Source organism: Suricata suricatta, chromosome 16 (genome assembly GCF_006229205.1).
Source record: "Suricata suricatta isolate VVHF042 chromosome 16, meerkat_22Aug2017_6uvM2_HiC, whole genome shotgun sequence".
NCBI lineage: Eukaryota > Metazoa > Chordata > Mammalia > Carnivora > Herpestidae > Suricata > Suricata suricatta.
The window spans coordinates 25753106-25768729 of record NC_043715.1 but is presented as its reverse complement, the minus strand read 5'-3'; the positions used below and the strand labels follow the sequence as shown (position 1 = coordinate 25768729).

The following is a 15624-nucleotide window of genomic DNA, read 5'->3' as shown; positions in this document are numbered from 1 at the left end:
ACAGAGGCCCACCTAAGTCAGCAAGGCGCAAGTGGTCAGAGCAGGCAGTTCTTAAGAGGATACACCTGTCAGCTGGGGGAGGGGGGTGCTACGTCTGAAAAAGGCACAGTGGTGCCTGGGTTAGGCGTCTGACTCTTGATTTCAGCTCAGGTCATGATCTCACGGTCCATGGGATCGAGCCCTGCATCAGGCTCTGCACTGACAGCATGGAGCCTGCTTAGGATTCTCTCTCTCCCTCTCTCTCTGCCCCTCCCCTGCTCCCTCTATTTCCCTCTCTCTTTAAAAAATAAAAATAAAAAATACATCAAAAGAATCCGCTTCTCCCTGGAACTGAGAACAAGCCACAATATTCTGCGATGTTCCCCCAAGCAGAAGGTGCATGTGGTGGGAACCACAGAGTAAGAACCTGGATCCAACTGAAGGCAGAGCCTTCAGCAGAGAGCCCTGGGCCCAGAGCTCAGGGCACGGATCCAAGGCAGAGACGATGTAGAGAGAGGGTGGGGGGTCCTTGGGCAAGTGGGGAAGTTCAGACAGACACTGACCATGGGTGTGGGGTGCTGAGCCCCTGGAAAGGGGCCTCGGGGTCCACACGCAGGTAGGGAAGGAGGGCCCATGGTCAGCCCCGCAGGGCATGCAGCCGTGTCCCCAAATGTCCCAGTCAGCCTAGGAAGGAGACGGCTCTCGCTGGCATAAGCCCAAGGCTCCCCCTGGCTTCCAGCGTCTGAGTGCCTCTCCCCCTGAGTGCACTCACACCAGCCGCTCCTTTCCTACCAGTTTCCCTTGATACGACCGCTGCAGTGAGTTCTGTCCACTTGCAGTGCCCGGTCCAAGGCACTGAATAAGATGGGGTGGCCTTGGCACCGGCCTGCAGGCCGGGGGCGTCCCCATACCTTGTCGCTTCCCTCACATCTACACACAGCCCATCACTTCTGCAGAGGCACGTCCTAGCCCCCAGGAACCACGAGGAAGGGGCGCAAGGATGAGCAGGATGGGAAGCCTGGGCCTCTGCTTCTTGCCCTCTCACGCATTCCTGAGCCGAGACAGGAGACCCTATCTGCCCAGCGTGTTGGCACCAGGGCCCCGATGCAGCATCCTGTGATCGGCTCCACGGGTGACAGTGGCCTTGGCCCATCCTGGCCTCCCCAGGTACCTGGTTCTGCAGCTGGGTGGATGTGGCTTGCTGGTCACTGTCTCGGAGGGCCAGCCTCTCCTGCAGGGCTGCCAGCTCCTCCTGCAGCCGGGCTTTCTCCTCCTGCAGCTGGGACATGGCCTCCACCATCCTATGCACCACGGGGGCTGCACCCGGCGGCCCCGCCAGGCTCGAGCACCTCCCGCTGCCAAAGAGCCGCCCACCTATGAGCAAAGTAGTGGCTGATCAGAAAGGACAGCAGAGGACCCACTCTGGCTTGGGGGGGGGCTGTCACAGCAGGGCAGACCACCGGGGATGGGGAGGGGATGCAAGCCAGTGGGACAAGGGTGGGGGGCAGCAGCAGCGTGGGTTGGTGGGGGGCAGGCCCTGGAGGAAGATTCTGGAAGACAGGATTGCCTGGATAAGGACTGAGGAAAGAGACTTTTGCCCTAGACCCCCCTTAAGCATGTGCCCGAGATCTGATGGGCGATACCCTCTCTGTGGCCAGGCTGCAAGGAATCGCAGCCTCTCGAGAAAGACATGCCACTGGCAACAGCTGATTAAGAGTCCAGAGTTCTCACTGTTCTTGGGGGAAAATGTGATTTCTTTAACCCCAACCCCCTCCAGAGTACAGAAGAGAGGCAGAGGGCCCCCGGCCTGTCCCCTGACCTCTGTGGGGAGTGGTCACCGCACACAGAGAAGGGGCGGGGGGGGGGGGGCGCGTGTGCAAGGGACAGCCAGACCAGGACACACAGAGACAGACACAGCATGTGAGCAGGAACAAGGCCAGGCCCGCTCCGGGGCCAACACCTGCGTGGAGCACAGGAACTGTGCAGACACGACCAAGTGATGAATACCCAGGGTAGGGGGCGGGGGGACGGTGGTACCTCAGCCTGAATCCTCCTCCTCCCACGGCCTTCCACTGTCCTGTCACCAGGAGCAGGAGAGAAACAGACAGACGGACAAAGACATAGAATCAAGGGCCATGACCACCAATAGGGCCTGGGATGCCTGCCACGGCTTGTCCGGAGGATTCGAAGAGCACTCACGGTCTCTGCAGGTGGGGAGCTGACAAGGAGCGGGGTGGGGGGTGTGCAGGAGTGGGTAGAGGAGAGGGTGGAAGGGCAGATTTGCCTCTCCCCTTGGGCAGCCTGAACTGGGGCCTGGCCAAAGCCACATCTTGGAAGCAGCGTCCAAGAGTGAAGTGTGGCTTGTGGCACGTGCTGGCTCCAAGCCTCCGGTCTGTCTGAGGGCAGCAGGCTTCGGGGCTCCCCTGTGCCTCGTCCCAGGAGCCACAGCCCTGTGAGGCAGGACTCGAGGGCTCCCGGACTCTACACCTGAAGCCACACACCTGCCGGCAGCTTCGGCCCACCAGGACGCAGCAAGCCCACTCACTGAGACTTCAGAGAAGCCACAATAGTTTGGGGGCTGGGCGGGATGTCACAGCCTGTCCCCAGGAGGGTAGACCCTGAGAGGTCTCGGGGCCCACTCTAGAGCACACACAGGCTGGCTTTTCCCCTGCTCGCAATCCCGTCGAACAGCTTTGACTCAAGACCCTCTGGAGAGCTAGAGCAGGTTGGCTAGTGGCCCTGGCCATGTGGCCTGCATGTGACGCAGCACGCATAGCACACAGTTGGCCAAGCTCCTGCTATCTGTTCTAGAAAGAGTGAGGTCAGGTGGATACTTCCAGGCCTGCACACAGGGCTGCCATGAACAGCGTGTGACCAGCATGGCCCTCGGCCCTTTGCAGACTGCCATGGTGTGCTGGGGATACACTAGGGCCCAGGTCTCCCTCTGCCACCTGGGAGATGGGGGTGTGTGCTTGGGGGTCTTCCTTTGTGAAGTAGAGACAATGGTCCTCACCCAGAGAGACGACCTTGGGAAAGGAGCCTGGAATCCATGAGGGATGCATAGAAGTGAGTGAGTGTCACCCCAGAGACCACAGGGCTAGAATGTGACACAGAATAGTCCCTTTTGTCCAGGACACTCAGAAGGTTCTGAGATGCCCTTGGAGCCCACACAGGGGTTCACCCTGACCCCAGCGCAGGGGCACATCCCAGGGAGCTAAAATGGGGCCTAGAAAGCACTCACTAGGGGAGAAAAGACGTTGAAGAAGCTAACAGAAGGCTGGAGAAGGAGGGAGGGAGAGGTGAGGTCAAAGGGGCACTTGGGAGCCAGGGACTGATCGGGCCTTGGGCCTGAGAAGGCCGCATGCCTCAGTGGGTGGGCTGTCAGTGCAAGTTTTCAAAAGAGAACGTGCCTCAGAAACCCTGCCTGCTCGCTGTGCCGGGGCTTAGGGAGACTGAGGTCTGGCCCCAGCCCCACTGACAAGGCTCTGTCCTCACTCCTGATAGGAACTGGTCTCTCTCTTCTCTACAAATTAGGAGAGCCAATCAGACTGGCCGGACAGCGCACCCCTTCCCAAGGCCTGTCTGCCCATGCCTTGGTCGGACCCCAACACGTGTCCCCGAATGCCAGACAGGTGACTGCAGCTCTGGGACAGCCCCAGAGAAGGGAGTGGCTCCTTCCAGCACTCAGCAAGTTCGGAAACACAGATCGACCCCTGGTGACGGGATGGGGAGAACAGGAGGAAGACCAGCTGCTTTTTCTCCACAATCTTGGCCAGCCTCTTGGGCTCCTGAGGATGCTTTTTCCTCAATTACTGAGCTTGGGTTTCCCACTGGGGAAGCCCCACAAAGGGGGGGCCGTAGAACCTTCCAGAACCAGTCGTCCTGGTCAGAGAAGAATGGAGCCACCAGCTCCTTGACCCTGGCCTTAAGGCAGCAGAGCAAAGCCCTATCCTGGAGCCTCTGGGTCCCTGATGGATCCACAGATAAAGGGGAGGGGTTCAGACTTCTCTCCGCAGGCCGTGGCGTCTTTGAGGCTGCCACCCTTGGCCTGCTTTTGACAGGCACTGGGGAAAAGACAAAAAGCAGGGAAATTCAACCCCAGCCCACATGGGCCAAGGCCTCTTATCACCGGGTGGGGCCCTGCTGCAGTGGGAGGAGGGCAGCCCTGGAGTCGGATGGGCAGGCTGGGGTCTCCAACTGCCATGTCGAGGCGGCCAGGATTTGGGTGGGCCACCTCCAGGTGAGGACAGTGTGTGAGGACAGCCCAAATGCCACAGCAGCCTCCCCTCCAGTGCCAGCTTTAGTGAGGGCTGCTCCAGGCTGGCGGGCGGACCTCCTTTACCTGTTTTCTCTACATTCATGGCGCCACCAGCTTCCTGGGCCTCCCGGTCCCGCCTGGGGACCGGCACCTGCGTCTTCAGGACCTTCTCTTCTTTCGTCCCCTGACTCTTGTGCTCGCACCCCTTGTCCAGCAGGGCTTGCTGCCAAGACACAACCAGAATCCTCACGTGAAGGGGACTGCAGGCAGGAAGGGTCCCCCTTGGGCCTGAGGAGAGTGGGCTCCCGGAGTTGGTGAGCACCCTGGGCACAGAGATCTGTCACTCGCTGTGTGAGTAGGGGAGGATGAGGCCGGGGTCTGGAATGTGCACAGATGCCATGACAGGATGGTGGCTGTATATTCTCTTGGCCTCCTTTTGGCAGCCAGCTATCTGCACCAGCAAAGAAGGTTCTGGGGCACTTAGGAGTTCTCAGGTGAAGCGCACTGGGCTGTCCCCACAGGCTCTGTGGGGTGGGAGTGGGACCACCAGGGCAGCAGCCTACTTGCTTCAGGCCCACAGCCCCGCTGTTCACAGGGCTGCCCAGCCCCACCCGGCACGCAGCAATCTCAGGGCACCGCCCCCCCCCACGATGTCTGCCACCCCCACCTGCAGACAGCGGCACCAGCTTGGGACTGCCGAGAAGGGGGCACACAAATCCACACGAGCAGGGGAAGGCCATGGCCCCCATCTCCTGGTCCAGGAGAAACTGAGGCCAAGAAGGCTGAGGGGGAACAGACAGTGGGCAGGCAGGGAGAGAGAGCGGGGAGTGGCAGAAGGAGTCACCCAGAGAAAACCACCTGCCGCTCCCACAGAAAGACCTCCAAAGCAAGCCGCAGGACCATGTAAAGTGCAATCCCATGTGAGGATAAGAGAAATAAACCAGGCCTCGAAAGAAATCTGGGGGAACTGTATAAACAATGGTTCTCTCTGGCAGGTCCGGTGCTGTAGCAACAGGAGGAAAAACATGCATCATTTAAACTTCTGGGGGAGTAAAAAGAAACTTAAGGAGGAGAATGTGGGGAAAAGGGCAAAGAGTCCTTACATTTCCTGTTGAACCCATTTTTAGCCATATAAGCATTTCCAGGGTTCTGCTTCGTTTTCTTAATGTCAACAGAAATTATCTGGGAAGGGGCATTAAAGACACATTTTGTTTGAGTTGTATTTCTTTACCTCCTCTCTACACCCAACGGGGAGCTCAAAGTCACAATCCTGAAATCAAGAATCACATGCTCATGTGAGTGAGAGCCAGCCGGGGCCCCGAAAGTCACGTTTTTGTGTGTCTTTGTGCCCACTGTATTGGGAACGTAAGACGAATGCTCTTGTTGAAAAGAAGGTTCTGAGTCTAGAGTCAGCAAGGGCTGGGTGAAGCCTGGCGGTGCCTAGGGTGAGCTGTGTGGCTCTGGGCAAGTGACTTCACTTCTCTGAAGCTCATCTTCCTCGTTCTTACAAGAGGAACAGCACTAGCCACCTGACGCAGCTGGTGTGAAGGGTCTCTTTCACAGGGACTCCTCCGCAGGACCCTGTGCAAAGCGCTCAAAGCCCTGGCACATGACAGGCCTCGCCACCAGGTGGCCACCAGCACTGCAGTTTTGCTGTACTTTTTTTTTTTTTAACTTCTGTAACCCCCCAATCCATGAACAGAATGGAAAAGAAGAAAAGAGCCACATCAGCAGCCTTGTTCACCACCTCTGACTCCCTCTCTCTCCACCTCACACTCTACTTGAGAAGGGAGGAGGGTGAGCCTAATCTCTCGTATGTAGGAAAATCCCCCCCCCCACTTCATTTTGTCCCCACCCTTTGACCAACTGCCACACCATCACGAGCGGGCTTGTCAGCGGTGGCAGCGATGGCAGCAGCTGGAAGTTTCCAGTTGCCGACCAGAGCAAAGGTCACACTATTTATGGCCTGTTGGCCAAGCCAGAGGAAGGGCAGCCGGGCCCCCAGGGGGGCTGGGGATTTCTGCAGCGCCTCCAGGGGGAGCATCTCAGGTTTTAACTGCTTGAGAGGCTGGGGCAGGGGGAGGTCCACTAAGCCTGCTCACCCCACGGTGCCTCGGTCCCTGCTTCAGCCCCACATCCCTGACCTCGAGGCGACTATAATCACAATGGAGCTCCGTGGGGGCCCAGAAGGACACCAACATGGAAACTGGTTGCTGACAGGAGCTTCTCACAGATTCTCAGCAGATCTGCTGACCCCAGGACTCAGCAACAACCACAACCCAACACCCCATAATCAAAAGTCAAGAGCAGAGCCACCGCCCAACTCCAGGCAGCCGGTTTCTGACCACCTCCTGATTTAACTACCAATGGCTCAAGTCAGAGGGGGGAAAGAAAGGGTTCTCCAGTTTCTTTAACTGTTCCCACACTGGACTGTCTGGTTCAGTTTGCAGATGAGCCACACACGAAGGGCTGAGAAAAGCCCTGAAGCCAGAGACTGCCCCTGGACTGAAGCCACAGCACGCCATGGGCCACGTTCAGATCGGGACTTGGGGCCACACGCCACCCGGGCCCGGGGCTTTCATCTGCATGAGGGAGGATATGCCCTCAAAGGGTGCCCAGGTTTCCCTGCATCCATCCTGCCCCCATGTGCCATGTCCCTTCAAAGCGAGCCCTCTCGGGCGCCATCTTTCCTGGGCAGGGAGCTTTGCAGCCCGCCCGAGGAACTCTGGTCCTTCACCCTCCACCACCGCCAGGGCTCCTTGTCCAGACTGCATGTCCGCCAGGCTGTCAGGTCTCTTCCTCCGCTGGGTTTTGGGCCAGCACCTAGCACTTCGTAAATATCTGCATTCCTTTATAAAGTGCAGTGCCTGGGCCATCCTTAAACTATGCAAAGCCACAGTTGCGAGAAGGCATTGCTATGTAAGGAGTTCCTTGCAACCAGAAATACTGCAGAGCCCCGGTTAGATAACTTACGGTAAACCCTGAAGTAGACTATTATGAAGCAGTTTGAAAGAATGAGGGAGTTCTCTGTAAATTGACATACAAGAAGAAATCACCAAGATTTCCTGTTGAGGGAAAGAGCTAGTCACAGAATAATTCGAAAAAAAATCTAATAAAATTGTATAAATATAATTAAGTGGTTATATAGGAAAGATACATAAATACCAAACCCTTAATAGTGAATTTCTCAAAAGATACCGGACTAGAAGAACCACTCACCTTCTAGAGGTTATAGCCCTGTGTGAATTCTTCACACTATGTGTTATCGAGCGCATCATGCTTAGCTATTCAGATCCTGGCTTGCTGTGTGACCAGTAGCAAGTTACTTAACCTCTCTGGGCCTCCCTTACTTCATCCATATGAGTCCAATAAAACAGTAATGTTTCTTGACACTGTTATGAGGATCATGAGCCCTGATGTGAGATACATAACAAGTGGCACCAGTGCCTGGTACAAAATTAGTGTCCGAGAAACAGCAGCTATTCTTACTATCATTATGTATTATCTCCACAATCAATTATACAAGTATATATAATTTGTCTTCTGAAAGTCACTTGGAGACTTGGGAGAGAAAAGAACCCAAGTTTCGGCGAAGTCCTCTGTCTAGCTTTGGAGTCTGACGTTAAATAGGAAATGCAAGTATTGGCCCGCAGACAAACCTGCTTGAGTGGGACTTAACAGCTACCCCAAAACCTGCCTGTTTTCCTAATAGCTTCTCAGCGAAGGCCCCACAGTTCTCATTTTAACGCCTCAGCCAGGGTGTGGCTGAAAAGCTTCTGTCATCTGTTCCGAGATTTTCCCTAAGATAACCTAATAAAGCAAATTGCTCCATCCATGCTCCGTGGCACAAGGTAGGTCCCTGGCTCTCTCTCTGTGCGCGCTTCCCCAGAGAGCCTGCTGGGGACCCTGCTGCTGGGAGCTCAGAGGGCAAAGACACAGCAGCCTGGTGCAGGCCCTCGCCTTCCGGAAGGCCCCAGTGCTTACCTGCACGGTCAGGTAGAGCCTGTGGGGGCTCCCGGGGCCGGCCCAGTCCACGCTGAGGGCCCGGCACTGAGCTAGGGCCGGGCGAGCTGCACTCCGGGCACTGGAGTCCTCGTCACCGCTGACTGGGGTATCTTTTCCACGCCCTGTCCCGGGACAGAGAGTACAGGTAAGATGCCAGGCCCCTGGCTGAAGACTGCTGGCCAGGACCACTGGCCAGGGCCGCAGCTGAGCTCTGCTCCCCCACACTCCGGGCCGGCCCGGGCGCCGCCAGGAGGGACTCACACGCCCTCACACACCTGACCTGCTCAGAGGGAAGGCCTGGCACCAGGCAGGGGCTGTGCTCCTTTCTTCCCAAAAGCCACCCCAAGCTTCTCTTCGGGAAGGCACCCAAGGCCTCTGGGGCAGGAGGGGCGCTCCCCGCCCTCCGCGGTGGATTTGGGGGCTGGCACTTGCTCATGAACACCCTCTAAGGAGAGCAGTAAAGGCAAGCCGATGCCAACCTGGCCGTGCCAACCTTCACAGGAGGTGCACCCCAGGGCTGTGGCTTTATTACCAAGGCTGCCTCTAGGTGGCAATTTCTCCCCTTCCTTCATGAAGACCAGCCCCACACTGGGTGGCCTGGGCCCTGCAGCCTCCAAACGCATCTTCAGGACCAGCTAAAGCACATCCCCTTGAGCCTCTGACACGCTGCCCCCCTCGCTGGATGGGGCAGAGAGCGCACTGTGCACCCCACCTCAGCCCCCCACCACAGCCTGTGAGCTGGCATGGAATGGGAGAGGGGGCAAGCTGCAGAGCCAGCCCACGGGGTGTAGTAACATCCCGGGCCAAGCACTTTTGAGACCTTCATGCCCTTCCCAGTCCTCAGTTTCTTTGTCAAGAATATGGGAATAAGGAACCATGCTCATAGTCCTGTGGCAAGGGTTAAATGGAATGACACATGTAAAATGCTCACTCTGTGCCAGGTACACAAAAAGTGGCCACAAATGCAGGCCGTTAGGACCACAACTGAGAAGCGTTAATAACATGCCCAGGGTCACGCTGAGCCAGGAGTCCAATCCCATGTGCTAACCCACCCTGTGTTTGCCTATCCCTCTGAAGGTAGTGATAAGAGTGGGGGTGGGGACAGAGGGGTTGAGGAGGGTACCTAGCTGGCTGGAACCCTACTCAGTGGCAGGCACTCTGCTTAGGAGTTCACACTCAGGATTTCATTTGACCTTTGTCTTAAATTTGAAAGTGGCTAAGTCTGTGTCTTCATAACACTCATTTATTAGACCAATATGCATCCATGCACACATACCCAAGATTGGAAGGAACTATATAAAATGTTCACTAATAAGTTGGTCCGAGGGTCGTGGGTTATCATTAAGCTGATTAACAAAATGTTCACTAACAATCTTATAGGTAATTTTTATTTTTTTTTTATACTTTTTCTGTGTGTTTCTTTCTGTGTTCTTGATTTGTCAAGTTTTTTTTTTTTTTAGTGTCCTAAGGGAACATGTCTTTTGTTTTCTTTTTGCTCTTTTATTTTTTCTTCCTTTTCTTATTCTTTTTTTTTTCTTTACCAGAAAAGCAATGCTCATTCATACTACATTTGTAATCCTTAGGACAACCTTGTGGAGTATAGACCATCTTCATTCCCTTCCAGACAACTGAGGCTATCTGACCCCAAAGCCCAAGCTTTTCCCAAAGACCCCCGGGGCCATCCCCAGCCTCACTGTCCCCTAAAGAGAGACTTTAGAGAGTATCACTGTGGCTGTCACCCAGCACAAATGTGGCACAAATGTGGTGGGGCAGAGGGAACTGAACGGGAATTTGCTGTGTGCCCTCTCTGGACCTCAGATGGCTTAGATGTGATGGCCCAGAGGGACTCTGCTAGTTCAGACAGGATGGTAATCTAACCCCTTCGTCTGTGGGTCAGGAACAGACAGCAAGACTTTATAGACACCTTGACTGAAGACCCCTCTGTCCCTCCACACTTCCAGTAAGACCTGCCCAAGCTCGGCTCAGGAGACAGTCATGGGGCAGCCTCCCAGACCCAGACCCGATGATCCAGCTGGCATCCGAAATCAGAGGTACCGCTCACTTACTGGCGTTTGAGCACCAGGGGACATGACCCAGAAAGGAGAGCTGGTGGCGACACTCCCCCAGGAGGCAACGGGGGCCCTGACTCAGAAACTCCTTCACTGCCCACCTGCTGTCGGGTCCCCTACTGGATCCACCCCGGATGGCACCCAAACTCCTCGGGGCCACGCTCCAGCGCAGCTTCGGTCCGCTCCTCGGGTCCCCCGCGGACCCGCCGGCCGCGATCAGGTGTCAACGCCGCGCCAGACACCGGGCTGCCACTTCACCTACCTTGTTTACCAGATGCGGGCAGAAACCGGAGCGAGACCGCGAGCGCTCGAGCGCTCGGCCAAGGACCAAGGACGGGCCGCCTGCGCAGCGCCCCGGACCCGCCTGGCCGGAGATCGCGTGGTTCCGGTGGCGCTGTCCCCCGGTCCCGGCAACCGCGTTGAAGTTTAACTCGGCGTCCAGGACCTCTCTTTACAGGCGGGCGCGGGGCAGGAGCGCCAGCGAGATTGACGCGCCCCAACTCCGACTCCGCGCCGGCCCGCGGGCTGCCGGGCACCCTGTAATTACCTGACAGCTCTGACTGAGCCTAGGAACTTGCGAGAAAGCCCGGCCTCATCTCTGCTATCTGGAGGAAGGAAGGGAAATAAAGAGGCATTTTAAAAATGCGGACTCACCAGTTCTCAACCTCCCCGGGCCGGTGTGTGGGAAAGGGCGGGCGGCCGGGCTGGCGGGGGCGGGGCGAGCCATCCCGGGCTCGGGCTCCCCGGCCCGGCCCACTCTCCACAGGCCGCGCAGCGAGGGCGTGGCTCCCAGGTTCCACGGCCGGCGAGACGGGACCATGGCCCGGGGCGCAGCGGCCTCCTCGGGGCGCCGGGCAGCCTGCGGACAGAACGGGGGAGGCGAGACTGAGCCGGCACCCGAGTTGGGGGGAGGGCAGATCAGCAGATCGAGCCCGCCATCCGCAATAGGGTTACCTGTTACCCAGAAGGGCAGCCCCCAACTCCAATTCCACACCCCCCACCCCAGCCCAAAGATCCCCAGGGTTTGCGGGATCAAACAGAGCCCGGCACCACTTCAGGGTGCTTTTTTCCCAAGTAGGGAGGCTCAGAAGTGGGTGAGGGGCCCTTCAGGTGTGTCTGCAGCACTGTGGGGACCTCACATCTCAGCCCCTCCACCGGAAGTGTGGCAGTCTCTGTGCTGGGTCACAGCTTCACAGTGAGAAAGTAAAGTCAACAGCATTTCCATAAATCTAATCAGAAGGGGCCTGACTGTGGTCAATGACAAGCTAAGCTTGTATATATCAAATTCTGGTAAAGTCCACTCATTCATGTATTCAACTAGCCTTCACTCTGTGCCAGTGGCAGGCAGTAAGAGACAAAGATTCATTCCTTCTTCATTTAATAATTATTTATCTGGTTCCTGCTGTGTGTCAGGCACCTACCAGGGGTCCTCTTTGATCAGGAGAGATGGGGCCTCAAAGCTCCGGTCAGGAGGGAGGTAAGCACTTCCCACAAACCTTCACAACAGAACGCGAATGCAGGGAAGCACCAGGAGGTGTGGGAGAGTGGGGTGGGGGTGGGGAGCACTGGTTTGGAGAGAAAGCCCCAGAGGTCCCTCAGGAACTGAGCAGCTAGCTACACAGGACAGACTTTAAGTATTCAAGGCACAAGTCTTTATTGAGCACTTATCGTTTGCATAGCAGCCGTGAGGGCATTTAAAGTACCAAGCTACAGTCCCAGACTCAGTGATGCCATTAACAGAAGAAACCAAGTCAGCCCAGAGAGGTGGTGTGGAATTTGCTTTTGGATTTAAAATGGAGTTTCAGGCGCCCAGAGACTTCCTAATGGTGCTACCTGCGATGCATACTCCTTTCTACCAGAGAGTAAAGATTATCTGTTTGGTTGGTGTCCACTCCCCTGACCCTTGATGGCTTCCCAGGGTGGGGCCCACAGCACGATCATCTGCACAGCCCCATACCACCTGGCCTGGAGCTGCGGCAACATCCACACCGAGCTCGGGGCAATGGCTTGATGGGTGAATGCCCTGAAATAAATGCAGGACTGCATCTTGGAAGAAAACAAGGAGACTCAGAGGTGAGAGGGTACTGAGGGTCCCAATGTCACAGGTGAGGACACAATCACTCAAGGTGGTACTAGAGGAAACCAAGGACAGAGCTCACTCAGGGTGGTAAGGAAAGCCAGAGAAGGAAGGTCAGAGGTGGCAACCATACCAGGCAGAGTCCTCAGACGTGACTGGATGGTGAGTGGGAAGGAGATGGTCCGTTCCCAGTGAGTGACACCACAGAGAGGTCCGACTGGAAGAAAGCGGCTAGGACTCCTCAAGGAAGCATATCAATAGAGCCGGACAGAAGGCAGATCTGGAAATGCCCAAGAGGTGGGCAGGGCTGAAGGAAGCCGCCATTTCCTTCTCTGGGGAAGTTTGGCTAGGATGAGGAGGAGAGGCTGAATTCAGGATGTGGTATTTAGAAGAGGAGAGGTCTGAGCATGCTGGGTCAACAGGGCCAGGAACAACGGAAGCATGGAGGGGTGAAAGGAGTAAGAGTGCAGGGAAGGGTGGCAGAAGATCTGGTGACCGAAGGTCACAGAGCTGAGCTCTGGAAGAATGCCAGGTGCCTGGACTGAAGAAGACAACCTGGAGGAGACTCCTGGGTACAGCGTTACTGCACTATGGGCAGGGCAGACACTAATCCAAGTATGTGTACTAGCTCCCAGTGAGGAAATGGAGGGGGACCAGTGTGCAGTGGAAGGGGGGGGGATGGGACAGCCAGATGACCTTTGCTCCAGATTGCTTGGCTTGGAGCTGGGCACACGACCAACCCTGAGGACCAGCTACAAAGGGCAAGGAGGGCGAGATACAGGTTTCACCTGCATACCAGGCTGCTGGAAAGGTGAGATGGGCATTGAAGGTCAATTCCATGGGTGAGGGAGAAGACTTTTAAGGAGATGTCTACGTCTGAGGGGTGGGGACAGGAGGAGACAATATTTCTGTGGCTTTCTGGAAGGGAAGTCAGAGAGGCAGCCAGGAGTATATCAGGAAGAAAGAGGAAGGGTGTGTGCAAGATCCTGAAGAGGAAAAAGCAGCTGAATTTAGCAGCCAGAGGGTGGGAAGGTCAAAAGTATCCAGGACTCAAATAAACCCAAGCCTGGAGCTTCTACCAACTTAGGACTCATGGGGCGGGGGGGGGGGGGGGGGGGGGGGGGGGGGGGGGGGGGGGGGGGGGGGGGGGGGGGGGGGGGGGGGGGGGGGGGGGGGCAGTGGGACATGTAGTGGAGTGGCTATGACCAAAAGCTGGTTCAGACCCAGCTCTGCCACTTACTAGATGTGTGACCTTGGGAGAACTACTTTGCCTCTCTGTGCCTTATTATCTCCATCTGAAAATGGGGAGAACTCCACCTTCTAGGATTGGTATAAGAATTAGACAATGCATATATAAAGTGTTCGGAACAATACTGGCGTATACAAGGAACCGAGAATCTTTATCAGTGATCTCCCTCTCTGGAGAGGTGAGTGAACGCAGAGGGGCTGGCTTTGAGAGAGGGACAGATTCGCCCCTCTTTGTTTAGGCTATGGCATTAGAGCGCAGCCCCGCTGCCCTCCCCCGACCCCAGACCAGGGATATTGCAATAACTGAAGGACATATTTGACAACTGCCCAGATACTGCTGCTGGGGAGAGCTTAGTCTCCCTGGGGGAGGTCAGGGAAGTTGGACAGGGACTGGGCCCTCCCCTGCACGCAGCCACACGTCCTGGGTTCTCCATGACAACACAGACTTCAAAACCTCAGCTCCATAAGGACAGCAGAATTCATCACCCTATGTTCCCTAAAGTCCAGTCATGGCAAATACCGGGCCCCATTCTGAGGCTGCATTCCTTGCAAATGACTCTCCCTGATGGCTACTTTATCAAGGGCATGGGGCTTGTGCCAGGGCAAGGTGAGGTGCTCACCCAGCCTGAGGGCTGGGGAAGGTGAAAGGTCAGGGACAGCTGACCCACAACCTTGAGACAGATACGTTGGGAACCGGGGGAGTACTTGAGAATTTAAATACAGCTTCCTCTTTAAAATCTCCCAGGACCAGGCCCTTCACTGCACCAGAGTTCTGCTCTAACTCACAACAGGGAGGTTGAAGGAGGTGGCTTCTGGCTAGCTCTCCCTACTGGGATCCCCTAGGCTGCTGCTGTCAGTGGCTCAATTCCCTTCTGCCCCAGGAAGGCACTGGCCCAGACCCTCCTACCAACCTCAGTCTGGCCTGCCCTCCCCCTGCCCTTCCAGGGGGAATTCGAACTGCCCATGGAACAGACGTGGTGGGAGGGCTGGAAACTGCAGCCTTCAAGAGATCCCAGGGGTACAGAGGAATCTCTGCAAAGGGGGTGGGAGGTCGCGGATGGGACCCTCGGTTCCCGGGGTAGGTTCCGGCTCTCCTGAGCCAAAGAGACTGGAAGGGCAGGCGGGGGAGGGGGTGTCCCGAGGCTGCTCCAATCCCAGGGGACGTGCCTCCCCAAGCAGTGCTGCCGGCAAGGTGTTCGGCTAGGGCTGGACGGCGCGAGGGGGAGGCGGGCGACTACGCAGGGCTGGTTCTCCGGCCCGGCCTTCCCCGCGCCCTGCAGCGGGTCCGGGCAGGGGAGAGGGTCCTGCGGGCAGGGCGGGCCCGGACGCGGTGCCGGGAATAATGGGCTGGGCCGACCGAGAGCCCAGCCCGCCCCCCTTCCGCCAGGGTCCCCGACTCACCGGCCAGGCGGAGGCAGGATCCCGGCGTCGCCACAGAGCCCGGGGCTCGGCCCGACCCGGCCTGCCGGCGGGAGGCAGCTCCACGCCGCCTCCTTGGCCCGCCCCGCTCCCGCCCCTCCCGCACACTTTCCACAGGAAATGATTAACTCGGGGCCGCGGCGCGTTCCTATGGCAACCGGCTCCTTCCCAGGCGGGGGGTCGGCGGCGCGCGTGCGCGCTCCCGCTCCCGCTAACTCTCCAGCGCGTGCTCATACTCACACGCGCGGCCGCCCACTCAGCGGTGGCCTCTCTGCTCTGCCTGGAGGTTCCCGCCTGGACCCGGGGTCCCCACGCCCCGCACATGTTAGTGCACACGTGCGCACACACCCACTGGGGCACATGAAGCGTCATACGTGCTCGTGCTTTCGTGTACGGGCTCTCCTAAGCCAGTATACACCTCCTTCACCCATGCTCTAGTCCGCACACATGAACACATTCAGTTCTCACACACGTCCCCACATTAGTCCTACATACGTGCTTTTGCACTTACACTTCCACTCCGACACACACACCTGCTAACCCTAGTACAGAGCTTTCACACACACTCG

The 15624-nt window shown here is 57.1% G+C and overlaps 1 protein-coding gene across 3 annotated transcripts in view; it reads right to left on the bottom strand.

The window, feature by feature from the left end:
• The window catches only part of KIFC3 (kinesin family member C3), a 36050-nt gene extending 20926 nt beyond the window's left edge, over window positions 1–15124 (bottom strand). For 2 of the 3 annotated variants that reach the window (XM_029925463.1, XM_029925462.1), the window contains exons 1-5: window positions 15038–15114; window positions 10966–11170; window positions 8222–8364; window positions 4322–4460; window positions 1151–1353 (exon numbers count right to left, since the gene is read on the bottom strand). In XM_029925463.1, the coding sequence (XP_029781323.1) occupies window positions 1151–1353; window positions 4322–4460; window positions 8222–8364; window positions 10966–11131 (651 nt within the window). In that variant the 5' untranslated portion in view covers window positions 11132–11170; window positions 15038–15114. Of the gene's footprint in view, window positions 1–1150; window positions 1354–4321; window positions 4461–8221; window positions 8365–10965; window positions 11171–15037 lie in introns of all 3 variants that reach the window. The other variant, XM_029925465.1, reaches the window with a different exon arrangement.
• Window positions 15125–15624: the final 500 nt, after the last annotated feature.